This window comes from Eurytemora carolleeae, unplaced genomic scaffold, assembly GCF_000591075.1.
Source record: "Eurytemora carolleeae unplaced genomic scaffold, Eaff_2.0 scaffold254, whole genome shotgun sequence".
Taxonomy (NCBI): Eukaryota; Metazoa; Arthropoda; class Copepoda; order Calanoida; family Temoridae; genus Eurytemora; species Eurytemora carolleeae.
The window spans coordinates 185,037-202,254 of NW_019396145.1; the positions used below are offsets into that span (position 1 = coordinate 185,037).

General features: G+C 33.3%; 1 protein-coding gene across 10 annotated transcripts in view; it reads left to right on the plus strand.

Moving 5' to 3' along the window:
* LOC111696300 (uncharacterized) overlaps positions 1–16,680 on the plus strand; it is a 33,612-nt gene extending 16,932 nt beyond the window's left edge. Inside the window, exons 12-21 of one of the 10 annotated variants that reach the window (XR_002764046.1) lie at positions 4,125–4,188; positions 4,288–4,383; positions 8,373–8,434; positions 10,429–10,540; positions 13,213–13,272; positions 14,611–14,705; positions 15,059–15,131; positions 15,362–15,580; positions 15,702–15,780; positions 16,030–16,680. Coding sequence is in view for 1 of the 10 variants with exons in the window: in XM_023465870.1 (XP_023321638.1) it covers positions 4,125–4,188; positions 4,288–4,383; positions 8,373–8,434; positions 10,429–10,540; positions 13,213–13,272; positions 14,611–14,705; positions 15,059–15,131; positions 15,362–15,411 (612 nt within the window). In the remaining 9 variants the exon portion in view is untranslated. Of the gene's footprint in view, positions 1–4,124; positions 4,189–4,287; positions 4,384–8,372; positions 8,435–10,428; positions 10,541–13,212; positions 13,273–14,610; positions 14,706–15,058; positions 15,132–15,361 lie in introns of all 10 variants that reach the window. The other 9 variants (XR_002764048.1, XR_002764040.1, XR_002764041.1 and 6 more) reach the window with 9 other exon arrangements.
* The last annotated feature ends 538 nt before the right edge of the window (positions 16,681–17,218 follow it).

Consider the following 17,218-nt stretch of genomic DNA (forward strand, 5'->3'; position numbering starts at 1 on the left):
TATACATATACATATACATATACATATACATATACATATACATTATACATATACATATAAAATAATTTTACTCTTAGAGGAAAAAGATGTCACTTTTTTAATCTTTATGAGAATCTACTCTGCAAAACTTGGAAATAATTTTGTCTTTGTTTTTTTTTATTTCTAGTTACGTTTAGACTGATATTTTTGTAAAATTTTCATGTATTTTCATCATGTTTTCATGTAGTACATTAAGATCCTAAATGAATATAATTTTGAAATGACATTATTTAGAAGTGAAAATGTATTCTCCTTTATCATGGCCATAAACCCTTTTTTATCTATTAAATAAATAATAAATAATAATAATAAATATAAAATAATTGTAATGACTCGACATTGACCATTGCTTTAAGCGCTGCATTTAAAATCATTTAGAATATGTTGACTTAAACTCTGAAATATTTTAAAATTTACTGCACATCAAAATCTCATTCAAATTTTAAAGATATTCAATTTTTAAAAAGTTGTCTTTACACATGTTTTTATGTTTTTTAAAGGGTGTTAAAAGCAGACTTATTAATAGGAAACAATTTTTTGGAGGAGAAACCACAGGATTCTTAGGGGGGATACTTAACCCGATAACCCACCTATATACGCCACTGAATCAGACAGACATGCCAATTGCCAAGAAAGGACTCACTAAATATGTGAGTAAAATCAAGTGTGATATCTTCAGGATCCAAGCTACAAAATTTAACTTTCCTAATGCTGAATTGTTAGCATTGTTAGTATTATACTTTATGGAACTGGAACTGCTATCTCTCCTGGGTGAAATAGACAGAATATTGTCTACAACAGAATGTAAAAATGTCCTACTAGTCAGGCACATTAATAGTGATATTTCTAGACCTACACATTTGTGTAAAGTATTAGAACATTTACAGAGGAGATTATGTTTGTGGCAGATTTTCTACGCTTCAATTGCATTTGTGGCAGGTGTTATGTGTCAAGGAAAAACTTGTGGCATCTGTTAAGATATTTTTTATAATATTTCATTGTTTTGTGGTAGATTTGAAGCTCATTCATAATGCAATATTTAAAAGTGTATTTTTATATCATTCAAATTCCAGACCTAAATCCTAGGGACGTCAAGGTCCACCATTTGCCCCTCGTCTATTAAGGGTTAATGATGCAAAGGCTTCAATTTTGATCCCAATACCAGTTTCATAAACTGTCCCTTTCTGGTTATTCATATAGTTCAATGTCTATCTCTCAAAATATAAATAAATAGGATTTATTAGTTTATATTTTATTGGTACAAATACATCTGTTAAAGCTCAATTCTCTGCACAACTATAAGCTCCTTAGCTTAGCTGCTGCTTCTGGTAGTCCAGCCTGTGGTTCAAAGCAGTCTAGAGGTAGCAAAACCATCCAGAGAATACCTATTGCTTGGAGCTGCTCTTCAATGGTTTCAATGTTACTACTGGTCCTGAGATACTTCCTGTAAGCTATCCTCAGACCCCCTGTTTCATGTAAATCTCCATCTCGTCCTGGAACTGGAAGAGAAGCTTCCCTGGGACTAGAGTTCTCATTTAGCTGCTCCATAAGATTCCCACTCCTGTAGGGTTTCTTGTAGCTGTTCCAAATTAGGTGGTCTCTGATCAGCTTCCTCTGTTCCTTGCATCTCCTCAGATATAGGTTCAGGATTTTTACACTTAGAACCTTCATTTAGCAGCTGTGGGTTGGCCTTATTTGGAGCAGCTTCCTTTGGGCCAGATAAGTCTTCTAGAGCTATGTCCAGGAGTGGATGCTTCAGAAGAGGAGATATCATCTTTAAGCCAGGGTAACATATCTTCCAATATCTCTTGTAGAGCATCTCTCAAACTCTCCTTATCTCTTCCTGCTGCATAGACTAACTGTTCAGCTGTTCAAACTACTCCAGGGAGATGAGGGTAATCTGGGGGTGTAGGTTGGGTTGGAGGAGTCCATGGTTCCGAAGAGTCCCTCAGGAGTTCTTCCACTTCTGTATCTAGGTCCTCCATCTCCACAGTGTCTGGACTGGTATTGGAGCAGTCTGTAAAGAGCAGCTTCCTCAAGGATCTCCAGTGATCCATAAACCTCCTGATAACTGCATCATATCTGGGGCCTGGTAAATCCCCTCTTCATTAAGCCTTAAGATCTCCTCTTCTCCCAGAGTCATCGGTCTGTACTGATCATCTATCTGTTGGTGATCACCAATAGGGCCTGAGTTTCAAGTGGAGCTCTCTGTAGAGTGTGGATCAGCTCAAGGTGCAGTAGACAGAGGGTTTAGTTCCTCTCCTTCTGTGGATTCCAATCTCTCTTCATCTCCTAAAGTGTTGGTCCCATTTGGTAGTTGAGCCATCAGTACTGGTTTTGGACTTGGTTGTCTTAGGTTTACCAAATGCTCTATATCTCCAGTGGACCTCTCATTAGGACCAGCTCAAGCATCTAGAGTCTTATCGGACATCTCTTTATTCATAGATTACTCTATATCTCCAGTGAATCTCTCACTAGGCTCCATTCGAGTATCTAGAGTAGTTGAACTAGCTGTAGAGTTCTATACCTCCAGTGGCCCTCTCATTAGGCCAGGCTCGAGTATCTAGAGTAATAGATGATGAGAATGAGCCTGCCCAACCTCTGATGTATTAGATGATGAGAATGAGGCTGTCCAACCTCTGGTGTATTAGATGATGAGAATGAGGCTGTCCAACCTCTGTTGAGTAGGTTGATAAAATACCTGTTAGTTTTCTATTGACTGTCTGTTAGCTGTCCATGAGGTATAAGTCCCCAGGCCCTAATTAGAAACAGCGGAGCTGAGCTCAAATGCGTTTTCTATCTGATATCCTGGAGTGTGCTGATTAATTCTCCGACTCTCATAGATTGCTCTGACTCAGAGAAGGAAACAAAGGTTTTTTAACTAGGGAGGGAGTGCTTCCATATTCTAAATATTACAATAATATGTGTGGCAGATTTATGCATTTATGTTTGTGGCAGATTTTCTACTCTTCATTTGCATTTGTTTGCAGGTGTTATGTGTCAGGGAATAACTTGTGGCAATTGTTATGATATTAGTTATGATATAACATAATTTTGTTGTACATTTTAAGCTCATTCATAATTTGGCTGGCATATTTTAGATTTATTTTTGTGGCAGATTTTCTTAGCTTCAATTGCATTTGTGGCAGATTTTATGTGTCAGGGTATAACTTGTGGCATTTGTTATGATATAACATATTTTGTGGCATATTTTAAGCTCATTCATAATTTGTGTAGCAGATTTTTTTCAGATAGATTTTGTTTGTGGCAGATTTTATGTGCGAAGACATTATTTGTGGCACATTTTATGGCATATTTTTTCATGAAATATGAAAAATGTTACCAACTGAATATCCTAATTGGCATTTTTGGCTAAAATTGGCATTTTCTTCTGTTACTTGTAGAATTTCCCCTAAATCAGCAGATTTCTTGTCTTGATGGGCAAATTATACCGACCCAAATTTGCTCTGTGAGGAACCCTGAGTCATGCATATCCTCCATCAGGACTGAATGCAGGACATAAGAATGGATGAAATACTTGAACCTGGAACTACATACGGGAGAACCTCATATTCCAAATACTGATCCGGGACCTGAGTGGACAGAGCGTTTGGAAACCCCTGCAGCTACAGTGTGTCATGCAACTACAGCAGATGATAGTTTGAGGCCAGCCTCAGATAGGAGGCCTAATCTCCAGAGATATCTCTTCCTAATTGTTATTGAGAATGATGGTAGAAACCTGTTTAATGCCTACAGAAACTAACAGGCTACAGAAGATATATATAACTGCATTAGAGAGACAGTTTGAAATTTTCCATCATAATGACGCTCTTCCCCCTCGTCATGACGTGTTTGCTCCTCACCCTGGCCTGTCCAGTCCGTGCCAAAGATGATATCCTCAAGTTTATATCTGAAAATATTTTTTTGTTACTTGTCTTTGCACTGTGGTTGCTTTCTTTTTTGCGCTAATAATTGACTACAAATTTAAAAGGTTACTGTCAGTGATTTTTAGATAAGGGGTCGCTTAAAACTATGAATATATAAAAATACTCTAAATTTAATTTACAAAGTTTTTGCTTTTCTAGAAAGAACTACCATCGAATAAAATACCGAAGCCAAACCTACTTCACAAGTTTAAACAGATTACAGGTCAAAGCTTCAGTTTTAATTTTTCACATTAAATTAAAAAAAATGTTTCTGACATTTAGTTGATTGTTGGTTGTTAGTTTTAACAATTGTGTTGTTTAGGTTTGGATAGACTTCAACTCCAGTATGTAGCTAGGCAGAGTATTGAAGATAATGATGGTGGAGGGGATACACCTGGAACAGGAAGATATTATATAGGTATCAGAAGTTTCCATTAATAAATTCAGTTAGGCGTTGAGACATTGGAAGTAGGGCATTCTCAAAACTTTGATTTGGTTGCATACTTTTCCATGTTTAGAGCATGGACTAGAGATATATACACGCTAACATTACTATCTGTGAGAAGTAGCTAACATTGAATTCTCCTTATTGACAGGACATATTCCCTTTGCTGTTCGCTTCTAATACAGAACGTCCCATATAATACTAGTCTTATCTCCAAGCTTTAACGCCAAAATGAACACATAATACTCTAAAAACCTAGCATTTTTTGCAACAAATTTTTATGTTAGCTTTATTAAATTTTTAAAAATGATTCATACTTCTTAAATTTTCAGATTTGTCCCGAAAATCGTAATTTAGACCCATTGACGATCTAATATGATGTGGGACACCCTGTAGGTTAAAAATAAACCGTTCTAACAGTGCACACATTAGTATTTTACTTCTTGTAGTGTAAACACAGATATTTTGCCTCTAGCGGTGCAAACACCAATGTTACGCTATTGCGGTGCAAACATCAATTATGAAAGGTGCCAACGCTGATAAATTACGCTGTTATGGTACAAACACTAAAATCACACTCTTTGTGGCACAAATACATATATAATGCTTCTTGCGGAGCAAACACCAATATTACGCTTTTTATGGTTGAAATATAAATTCCTTTATCTATATACTTTGCGGTCTGTCTTGGTGTCAGTTTGTATCTAGTAAATGTCAAAAAGGCAGAACTGATCAGGCCCAAATTTTGCACAAAACTTAAAACTTGTTCTACATATTTTTCAGTTTTTGACCCTTTTTTGCAAAATAATAATTTGAATGCTTTTTGAATGAATTTTTTATTTATTTAATGTTTTTATCGTAAAAAGTCAAATTTTTGTTATTATTTATTATTCCCTTTAAGCCCTGAAAACATATTTGCATAATAACTTAAAATGCTTGTTGCGCTTGCAAGAATACCACTTGATCGAAAACCACTTGATTAAAAATGAGGAGTTGATCGAAAAAGTGTATGCTATACAGTTAAAGCTACAAGTTAGTTTAGCATGTTTAAATACCGAATAAGCTCTTTTTTCATCTCCCTTTTCAATTCTTTGTTTCTTCTTGTTTTTCCCTCGCTTTCTTCGTCTTTCTCCTTCTTTCTCGCTCTTTTTTCTTCATTGTCAATCTTTTTCTTTTTCACTCTTTCTCTTTTTCTTTCTCCTGCTCTCTCCTTCTTTCTACCTCCTTCTTTTTTCTTCATTTGTCTCCTTTAATCTTCTTTCTCCGCGTTTTACTTGAAATTTTTCTTCTATCTTCTTATTTCTTCTTTCTTTTTCTTATTTCCTTTTTTCTTCTTTCATCTTCTTTCTTCTTCTAATTTCTGCTTTTTCTTCTTTCATTTCTTCTCTTCTTACATGTTCTCTTTTCCCTCTTACTTCGTAATTTTTTATTCAAATTCTCCATATTTTTTCATACTTTTTTCCCCCCATATTCTTTTCTGACAGAAGCCAGGAAGATGCACCTGAAACCCCCATACCTTTGTTCGCATTAGTGTACTGCAGTTTATAGAAGGAATGTAGGTTAGGTTAGGTTAGGTTAGGTAGTACTTATTTGCTTATTTTGAACAAGTGTGGAAGTGTCTGAGACTGCAATTGTACACAATTTTTTGATCAATTCTTGAATTTCGATCAAGTGGGTTTCGAGATCATCTGGTATTCTTCCGTCGCGCTTCATAGTGAAATATCAAAGGTCTGCGACAAACAAAACAGTCTACATTTTTAGAAAGAATAACTCATTATAGATTTAAATTCGTTTTTTACTATAAATCTATATTAAAAAAAAGCTCTATGCTTATATCTATATATTAAAGCTGTTATGTAAGGGTATATATATATTTATGGGTCAGCTATAGCTGGCCAAACGGCTGAACCAAATAAGCTGAAATTTTTTTAGGGAACCCGTTAATACTCTTGGGATAACATAGGCTAAACAAAAAGTAAAGCAGTCTACATTTCGTAACTTTAAGAATCAGAGGAGTGCAGTCATTAAAGATTTAAATTCGTTTTTTACTGGAAAAATTAGATAAACTTCTGAATTATGCGTATTAAGCGATTTAATCATTTAAATCAATTCTCTCTTTGTTTGCCTTAGCTGGGAACTTTTTTGGATTCTCATAATCCCGATCCCTTGATCTCGGTATCTACCGTTTGCACTTCTAATATGATGATTATAAAACTATACTTTTCCATGACTTCATTTTAGTTATTCTTACTCCGATCAAAGCTACCTTCAACCCCTGACTTATTGTAACAGTGGGCGAGTTTTGTTGATCTTTTACGATCAGCAATTCAAGGATAGTTGAATATTTGAGAAACTCAGTGCATTGCTTTATTGATTTTTATTCATATACAATATTATTACGATTATTGAAAATAGATAATAACAAGCATTGATCTCTATATCCACAAAACAAGAATTAAAAGTGTTCCCAGCGTTTGTCTGCATGCCACAGAGCAAAGTTTTCATTAAATCTGTATTTTCTTTTATTTGATTATAATTGTCTGATCCGGATAAAGTATTAAAGAAATATAAATATTATATTTTTTAGTCAATAGTTTCTCTTCGTTATAAACGCTCCCGGATTAACCTTTGGCAAGCATCTATGATTACCCGTTTTCGATGCCTATTCACACTGCACACTACCCTTAGCACAATGTAAACGATACAACGATACAACACTACGCACTGCAAATTGCAAACTATAAACCGTACACTGTACAATATGCACTGCACACTGTACACTCTATACACTCCAAACTTCACACTGCACACTGTATGCTGCACATTATGCTGCACATTTCACACTATAAACTGTACACTGCACACTGCACACTGTACACTGTATGCTGCACATTATGCTGCACATTTCACACTAAAAACTGTACACTGTACACTGCACACTGCACACTGTACACTGTATGCTGCACACTTAACACTGTAAACTGTACACTGCATGCTGCACACTGCACACAGCAAACTGCACACAGCAAACTGCACACTGCACACTGTACACTAAAAACTGCAAACTAAGTTCGGCAAATGCACACTGAAAATTGCACACTTCACACTGCACACTGCGATAGTACACTGCACACTATGAAGTGCAGACTCCACGCTGCACACTGCAACCTGCAGCACACAATAAATTTCACACTGTACATACTGCAAAATGTGCATTATACACTGTGCAATTTACACTGCAAACTGAGTATGGCAAATGTGCAATGTACACTGCAAACTGAGTATGGCAAATGTACACTGTACACTGCTCGCTAGACACTGCACACTATGAAGTGCAGTAGACTGCACACTGCAAACTGCACACTGCCAACTGCAGATTATACATTTCACACTGTACATACTGCAAAATGTGCATTATACACTGTGCAATGTACACTGCAAACTGCACATCGCACACTCTTCAAAATGCACACTGCACACCGAACAATGCACACTGCATCTGTACACTGAACACTGCAATCTGTACACTGCACACTTCACTTACTATACAGTGCACACTGTACACTAACTCTTTACACTGCACACTTCAAACTGCACACTATGCACTTTACTCTTTAGACTGTACACTGAACAATGCACACTTTAGGCTATACACTGTGCACTGTTTAGATATGTGCCATAATAGGTTAATCCGAATGCGTCGATATAGACGCAAAAACGTTTTTTGCTTTATATTTAAGCACAAAAGTTTAGTAACATAAATTTCTTAAAGACCCCTAAGGAAGCCGTCCTGGAAATGTCATGCAATTCTGTCGACAGGGAAGCTGGTTGGTATTAATAGGCTAAGTACAAAATGAGATTTTTCTTACAACGATTTCCTTAAAAGATATAGCTAGCATGAAACTATCATTTTATTACAATAATGATTTGAGGACTTATTTAACAATAATTAAAATTTCTAGGTGTCCTTTTGGCATTGGGAACTGCAGTTACAGGATCTCTTGCTAATGTTATAATTGCTAAGGTATAGATAAAATTATAAATAAAATCTAAAAATCATTTTTACAATTTTAATTTTCTGATGGGTGGGGAAAATATAACGCTAACAATATAACGACCAAAAATATAACCATCCAAAAATCTAATCATTTTTTTACCAAAAATATTACTATTTTCAACTAAAAAAATAACTTTTTTTCAGTCAAAAATATAACCTTTGTTTAGTCAAAAATATTACCTTTTTTTAGTCAAAACTATAACAATTTTTTTTGACTAAAAATATAACTTTTTTCGACCAAAAATATAACTTTTTCGACCTTATATTTTATTATTTTCGATGAAGAATATAACTTTTTTTTGCCAAAAATATTAAAAAAAAATTTGACTAAAAATATAACCATTTTTGATCAAAAATATAACCAGTTTTGATCAAAAATATTACCATTTTTGACTAAAAATATAGCTACCAAAAACATAATAGACCAAAAATATAACCATATTCTACCAAACATAATTTTATCTGCCTGTTCAATGTATGCAAAAACTTCACATGTATACTTTTTGCGTCCCGTGCATAGGTAAGTTTTTTTTCATGCTCTTTTTTAGGTATGTAAACCAATGCTCATTGCCCACTCCTGTCCACTAAAGTGTCCACACCTTTATGGCTTTTATTTAATAAAAATTCAGCGGAATCACATTTAGGCATTAATAGAAATTGATTCTCATCTTTAAAAAATGTTTAATAGTTAAATTTTAAACTTAAAAATTTTTTATTTTTGGTAAAGAAATAGTAATAAAAGTTTGTAATTTTGGAAGAAAAAATTTTATTTTTGGTTAAAAAATTTGTGTAGTTTTGTTTAAAAATGGGTTTATTTTTGAGATGTAAAGTAGTTATATTTTTGATTAAAAACGTTTGTATTTTTGGCTTAAAAAAAGATTTTATTTCTAAAGAGGCCAAGGCTATATAATTGGCTAAAAATGGTTTTATTTTTCGTTAAAAAGGTTCTATCTTTGGTTAAAAAAGGTAGTATTTTTGATTCAAAAATGGTTATATTTTCGGTTTAAAAAATGATTATAGTTTTGGTAAAATAAAATGGTTATATTTTTGATGAAGAAATGGTTGTATCTTTGATTAGCATTATGGTTATATTTTTGGTTAGTAAATGGTTAAAAAATGGTTATTTTTTGGCTAGTTTTATTTTTGGTTGGTTATGTTTTTGGTGGTTATATTTTAGAAGCTATATTTTTGGTCAAAAATTGTTATACTTTTGGTCGTTATATTTTTAGTGGTAATATTTTTAGAGTTATATTTTCTATCACAAATATTTTTATTAGATTGTTACGATTATCTATCGAATTTTGAATTGTGAAAAAGGATTTTAAGTTTTTTGACTAAATTGTATTACTTTATTACTACTTACTAGAATTTTAGAACACCGTGCCGAAGTAAAATCATTGCTTAAACCTAGAGAGTATTTATAAAACGTTTTTCTCATATTTTTTGTACAATATTGGATTAAAATGAAACCTAATAATCTTATTTTGGGTACAAAACAACTAAATAATAAACACCCACACTTTAAAACACCTAAATTTCAAAAAGTCAAAAGTGACAAAACATCTAATTTTTCAAACACCTAGAAGTGCCAAACACAATTGTCATTTATCGGTAAAAACCACCTAAATTTAATTTTCGGAAAGAAACATCAAAACTTTCAATGAACTTTTTGAATGTACAGATATCTAAACTTTTTTAAAGGTAAAAAAAAACTAAATTTCATTTTAGAAAAAAAAAACGCTAAATGGCTATAAATAAGCCATTTGAATTTTAATGATGTTTTTCATTCAAAGTTAGGTTAGGCAAAAAGTTTCTGATCAAATTCTTGTTATTAAGATATCAGATGAAAAAGTCAAGATACCTATCGAATTCAAATTCAATTAAAGATTAGCCTGTAACCCTTTCATTTTTCTCGAACACTCCTTTTAAAGTGGATCACTGAATTATTTGAATAATTTTAGTGTGATCACGTGGCAAGCAGTGTTATGGTATTTTACTCTGGGTTAGGAGGAGTTATACTGGGAGTTTCCTTCAGCTTCATGGATCCAGACAATAGACTAGTGTTCGATATAGGCAAACATTACTTAAACTTGGAGCATATTTCACCTTTATGGATCCTGACAATTGGCTTATATCATTCAACCTAGGCAAACATTATTTATTCACAGGCGTGTATAAAATTCTTTCCTCCCCCTGGGGGGGGGGGGGGGGATAAATCAAAGGCATACATAGAGCATATTTCCGCTGTATGGAATCCTTTAATAGACTAGTATTCAACATAGACAGTTTTATGGATCCCGACAATTCTTATTTAATGAAACTATTGTGTACTTTATCATTCTTACTCACTTCATCGTGAATTTCATAATGAAGGTGTTATAAAATAAGCATCGGGCTATAAAGTTAAATTAGCTGTACATTATATCACATGTTCGTTATTATAAAGTTTTGATTGGTTCCCGGATAATTTCTACAAACAAATTTAGGATATTTTCAAAATATTTTTTTCAATTGAAATGAAAATAAATATGAAATCAACTTCATATTTTGACTTCTGCTTTCGTTTCAAAGCTTATTTTGTCTAGAAATGACCATTGAAATAAGTACACAAACGTTTCATAAAATTACTTATAACACTATTATTTTGGCACGACGTGCAATAAAGTTTTTGGTCTTAAATTCTCTCTATACCTCGAAGGTTCTCGCCTTTCTAGATTATATTATGTCCCTCGCTAAAGCTCGGGATAAACTTAAATCGAAAAAAAACCTTCGCGATATAGAGTAAATTTCTGTCCATAAACTTTAGAACACTACGAAATAACAGTGTTATAAATAGTTATTTACTGGCGCAAAATGGACAGTAAATTTTATTTTTGGACATAAAGCAAACATTACTTATTTTTGGAAGGATCTTTCGGCCTTTTGAAGCCAGACGAGGGGGGAAGGCGACCCGCACCTGTTTTACCACCGGCCCGCAGATGACGTCACAAAATGGAATTTGCGGCATTTGCCGTCTGACCCTCACCCGTTTTTTCATTCCGGCAAAATGTCTTAATTTGTATAGGCAATTTTTAGGCAGCGCCAGGCGGCCACGACTGGTATTAACTAAAATTTTAAAATTTCAAAATATAAATTTTAATTGGATTTATAATAAATTAACTCTTTTTATAGTAGCATATTCTTTTACTGCATTTCTCTTATGAATAAAAATTCGGGTCGGAAGACATATGGGTAAGTGACGTAAATAGCGGAATGCCGCAATTACAATATACACTAAAATGTTGCAGTTTGAATCTTTAAAACTAAAGCTTATTTCAGCGGGAAAATGTGATACTGTTAGAATAAAAAATATGATAAAAAAGTTTATTATTTGATTGATGCCATGACGTCTTTAAACATTTAAATTAATGCTGCAATCGGTTAATTAACATATACAAATTAAGAAATTTTGCTGGAAGGTAAAACGGGTGAGGGTCGGACGGCATAGGGGTAAGCGCATGCCACAAATCCCGTTTTGGGTCGTCATCTGCGGGTCAGAGGTAAAATGGGTGCGGGTCGCATCACCCCACCCCCCTCGTTAAAAATAGGAAACATTACTTATTCTGTTTTTTTTTCTCCGAAAATGCCAAAAATTATTTACGATTAAGAATTGTTTAAGTCAAAACTTGAAAGATTGTTTCTTGCCTGCACAATGAATTAAAATTCTTTGCTCAGTGTATTTTTCTTGTGATGATATTTGGCCTGGTCATTTACCTGAAAAGGATTAGAAAATATATTATGTATGCATATATATTCATAGGAATACAAGGTTACTGACACTCTATTATATCCAGAGAATGAATGGTACCTTTTCCTGCGATCAGGGGGGGAAAACTTCAGTGTTTCGGACGAATTTAGTTATCAATTTTTACGATGAGTTGGAAAGTAGGTTGAATAGGAGATAAAAACCGCCTGTGGGAACTTTTTAATTATTTTAATCAGAAATCTTTAAGGTTTATTCCCCTTTTTCGGTTTGTTAAGCACCTTAACTTTTCTTCGACATCCCAGTTAGTGTTTCCAACGCAAGTGGATTTTAAATTCGCGCAAATGCGAACCCTTGCGCACAAGTGAATTAAATTGCGCGGAATTCCGTAGTAATTGCCCGCAAAAAACGCCTCGGCATTGCGCGCAATAGCACGCAATTCCGTCCAACTTTCTTGCGTTTGTGTTTCAACTTTTTGATAATATTCAATTAAAACCTTATGGCACGCAATAAATGCAATTCATTATTGCGCAATTCCTTTCAACAACAAAAAATTAAATTTAAACTTTGGTAGTGGCATTACACTAAACTGAACTGCACTAACATTTCAGTCTCAAATGCTAAGAAAATTGAATTTAAGCTTAATCTTTTGTTTTATAATATTAATTTGCAGCATGATAACCAGAAGACTCAGGCATATGAAGACGACATTTTAGACACAAGCAGACCAATGTAACTGAATAAGTGATTTAGTAAGATACTAATTAATGTTTTTTTGCTATGTTGTCCTTCTGTTCCATAGTTTTCTGGTTCTCACTGTAGCAAAATATCTAATTTTGATTAAACAAACCTTACAATTTTAACCAAAAAAAGCAACCAATGCACGCAATTCCGCGCAACAGAATTTCGATTGGAAACCTTCTGCACAGTACTTCGTACTTAGGGAAAATATGTATTTATAACTACGATGTATCCGTGAGAGTAATGTACTGTTGTTGTACAGCTAGTATACCTGCTGACAATTGGCTGGTTCTAATCTTACTTGGAGCTAGTGGACTTATTGGTGAGTACTTTTAGTACTCGTGATAATTATATCCCATTAGTAAAAACACTATGAATGAATTATTATCATCTCGTTTTCTAATCATTTTTATGATCAATTGCCGCGGAAACTATTTGTTTTGATATAACAATGACCCAATTTTATAAAAAAAGAAATCATATGGAGTTGTTCTGCATATTTCAGGTCTATTTTTATCTTTCCAAAAAATAGTTTATGATTATTTATATTCTGAAAATTTCTGTGTTGATCTTCAGTAAAACATCAAGTGTCTAGTTTTCAAACCCTTATACTCATATACTTACTCAAACATATACTTATACACATGTTCTATTTATTTTGTTTTGATACGGTGGTTAACGATCAATCAATCAAAATAATGAAGACTACTTTTTATTTAAGTTTTAATTGTTGACAAGCTAAATTTTCGATTACAAGTTTACTAGTAATTAAAGTGACGCTTTTTTAATTGCCAGCTTCTCTTTGTTTCCATGTTTTTGTGTATCCATGGTGTTTGAAAGTTTGATAAAAATCAAAATTGAAATCGAAAGTAGTCTTCATTATATTGATATAATCGCCTACTGTAATAAAAGCTTAGTGATACAAAATTTTATCAAAACCATCAAAATCAAGCTATAATACCTCGTTCTCATAACCAACTTAAAAAAAATCGGAGTCACGGAAGTCCGTAGTAAGATTTTGACTACTGGAGACCACCAAAGGGAATTCATTTTCACTGGATGGGTTTGAAAAAATGCTTTATACAATTTAAAAATAACGCAGGGTGATTTACATTTCACTGGAGGGATTCAGATATCCTTCATAGGGGTTTATAATTCCACTGGAGGGATTCAGATATCTATCTAGGGGGTTTATAATTCCACTGGAGGGATTCAGATATCTATCTAGGGGGTTTATAATTCCACTTGAGGGATTCAGATAGACATTTGAATCCCTCCAGTGGAATTATAAACCCCCTAGGAAGGATATTTTAATCCCTCCGGTGGAATCATAAACCTCTAGAAAGGATATCTGAATCCCTCCAATGGAATTATAAGCCCCATAGAAAAAATACCTTAATTCCTCCAGTGGATAGATGTCTGAATCCCTCCATTGGATTGTAACTCACCATGCGTAAAGTTTCAAATTGAAAAATGTGACTTTTCAAATCCCTCCAGTGAAAATGAAATCCCTCCAGTGGTCTTCAGTAGAATCGAAATCTTACTACGAACTTCTTTGATTCGAAAATTTTTGTGAAAATAAGGATATGGGGGATCTTGTTGTATTTTTCCTGAAGTATATATTTCTGTAAACTATCTTCTAAAGATAAAGTGTTTAAAGGTTACTATGCTATGACAAGATCTCTTCAACTTATACCACCAACCACAGTAGCAGTCCTCAGAGCTTTAGAAATTATTCTTGCATACGTTGCACAGGTTAATAATTCAGAACATCCACAAAGATCTATAATTATCAATTGGTTTGGCGTTACGTTGTCTTTTCTTCATTTTTTTTATTTTACCTGCTTATAGTTTCCTAATTTCATTATTAAATAATAACAAAATCTTATTTGCGAAAATAAATTTTTTAAATTTTATTGGATGACACTGTTGGCATGAAACAACAAAATGCAGAAGAAGAACGATCTATCTCATATTCTTACTTGCATATTTAGAATGTTTAAAAATGTAGGTTTTGCATAAATAATCTCAATAGTCTTTACCTTTTCTAATATTTTCATTATTTTGCACTCCGGTTTTCAGTCGATTATTTAAAATCTGTTGTTTAGGCTGTTGTAATGGGTGAGATACCGAACCCTATGGCAATATCTGGATCTTCTATTGTAATGCTGTGTGTTATGGGTGAGTTAGTTTGATGTTAGGAAGGGATTAATGTATATATAATCCTTTGATGTTTCGAACATTGGAGATTTGATCTAGCAGAATTTAAAAATTTAAAAATTAAAGGTCTGCGAAATCTGGTTTAAATAATGTAAGGTTAAAAAAAGAGTTTTTTTGACCACGCTACAATTTTCGAACCGATTTGTAAATTTTCTTAATTGTAAGTCTGAAAGAGAAATTGGTTATTTCAGGATTTGCTCTGGAGGATACGTTCACGTCCTGTTGCTTTACCAACAGATGATTTTATTCTGGATGGAAAATATATTGCAACTGTAGTGCAACAATCTGAATAATGATGTATGTACATCGTACAGTTTAGTGTACACACACATGAAAATCAAACATCTTAACATCTAAGGTTTATTAACTAAAGGTAGGGAGGATAGAGTTTTTAAACGTATTTGACTGAAGTATTGTATTAACTAGTTTATCAAACCAATAACTAAGATTGTAAACAAAAGTCGGAACTTTCCCGGGCTTGTTTACTCGCTTGTTTATTTACCTTAAACCAGTTCATAAAGGCCCCTATAGAATATACAGAAACCCTATCCCACCTCCCTACTTTTACCTTGTTTTTATCAATGTCATTATTTAAACGTTCATTAGACATGTACAGGGTTACCCACAAAGGATGACACTTCCAGGACTACTAAAAACTCTCAAAATATGACAATTTTAAAGTTTATTTATGTCTTCTGTCCTGAATATTTTCTTTAAATGGTTCATCTGATGATATGGCAAAAGAAGGAAATGTGTTTACAGTTGCAGGAAATTATATATGTAAGGAAACAGACTTAATTAACATTTTGTATTGTCGTTTCTGAACTCTCATCTTTTGTAGTTAACCCTGTTTAAACAGTGTACATTGTATATCAAGATGTCCACAAATGGCAGATACGATTTGGATTAATAGCATGGAAACATATTCATTTCTCTGAAGTCTTGTGTTGTGAATCTCGGATCAAGCATTGATCTCCAATTTTCATCTTATGCAGGGATATCTTTAAAAGAGAGATCAAGCAATGATCCTCAAATATTAAAGTGCTCGCATTTGGTTTGGATCAAACGTTCAAGATTAACGATACTCCACAAAATAGTTCTAATCTCTATTGTCAACAGTTTTAATAGTGGTTGTGATGATTGACTTTTAGTGGTTATCTTCACAAGATAAAAGTAAACAAAAATCGGAACTTTAGTGGGGATATTTTTATTCTTGAACATTTGATCTCGATATCCGCATCCAAAGTGGTCACTCTATTTATAGGTCAATGATCCCTCAATTAAAGCTTTTCCGGCATGACCATCACGGGATCTGGAAAAGGAATTTAATTAATCCGTAGATCCGAAGATCACAACATAAAAAGTGATTTTCAAAGTTCACTTTCAGCGTTTTTTATAAATCTTACACATATTAGGGGAACCCATTTTTTGAATGTCAAGCATTTTGGATTTAATTTTTTTTATAAGTATTTAGTAAAGTTTAAGCAGAAATATATAACATTTATTTTTATTTTTCTACAGTGTATATAGAAGCTATTCTATAATTGCAGTGAATTCAGGATTGCAAGCTTTCTCACAAAATCCGATCTGCATTATCCACTATGACAAGTTTAATTCTTTGAGAAAATCTGCTCCGATTAGAGATTGCTCTTGTGTTGCGACTGCTGCCAATTGAAACGTACGAGTCTTTCGTGAAAACAATAAAGATATAAGAAATCGGTATTCTTTGGCGGAAAAAAACGGTTATACATTATTTTACAGAAATCTGGAAATACGTAGAAATGAATAAGTTACCTGGCACAAGTTTTTACACTTGGTAAACCTGTCTGACACCTTAATATATACATATAATTAAGTTTTATCATATTTATTACATCGTTTCAATTATTTATTTAAATAACAAAAAGTTAATCATCGATTTACATTTTAAAATCTGTATTCATTTACTTTTTATTATTTTAATGTTTATCTTCATAATAAAAGTGCAATATTGTAACCAAGATACACTTTTGTATTTTAAATTGTCATCTTTTAATAGCTTTTAACTT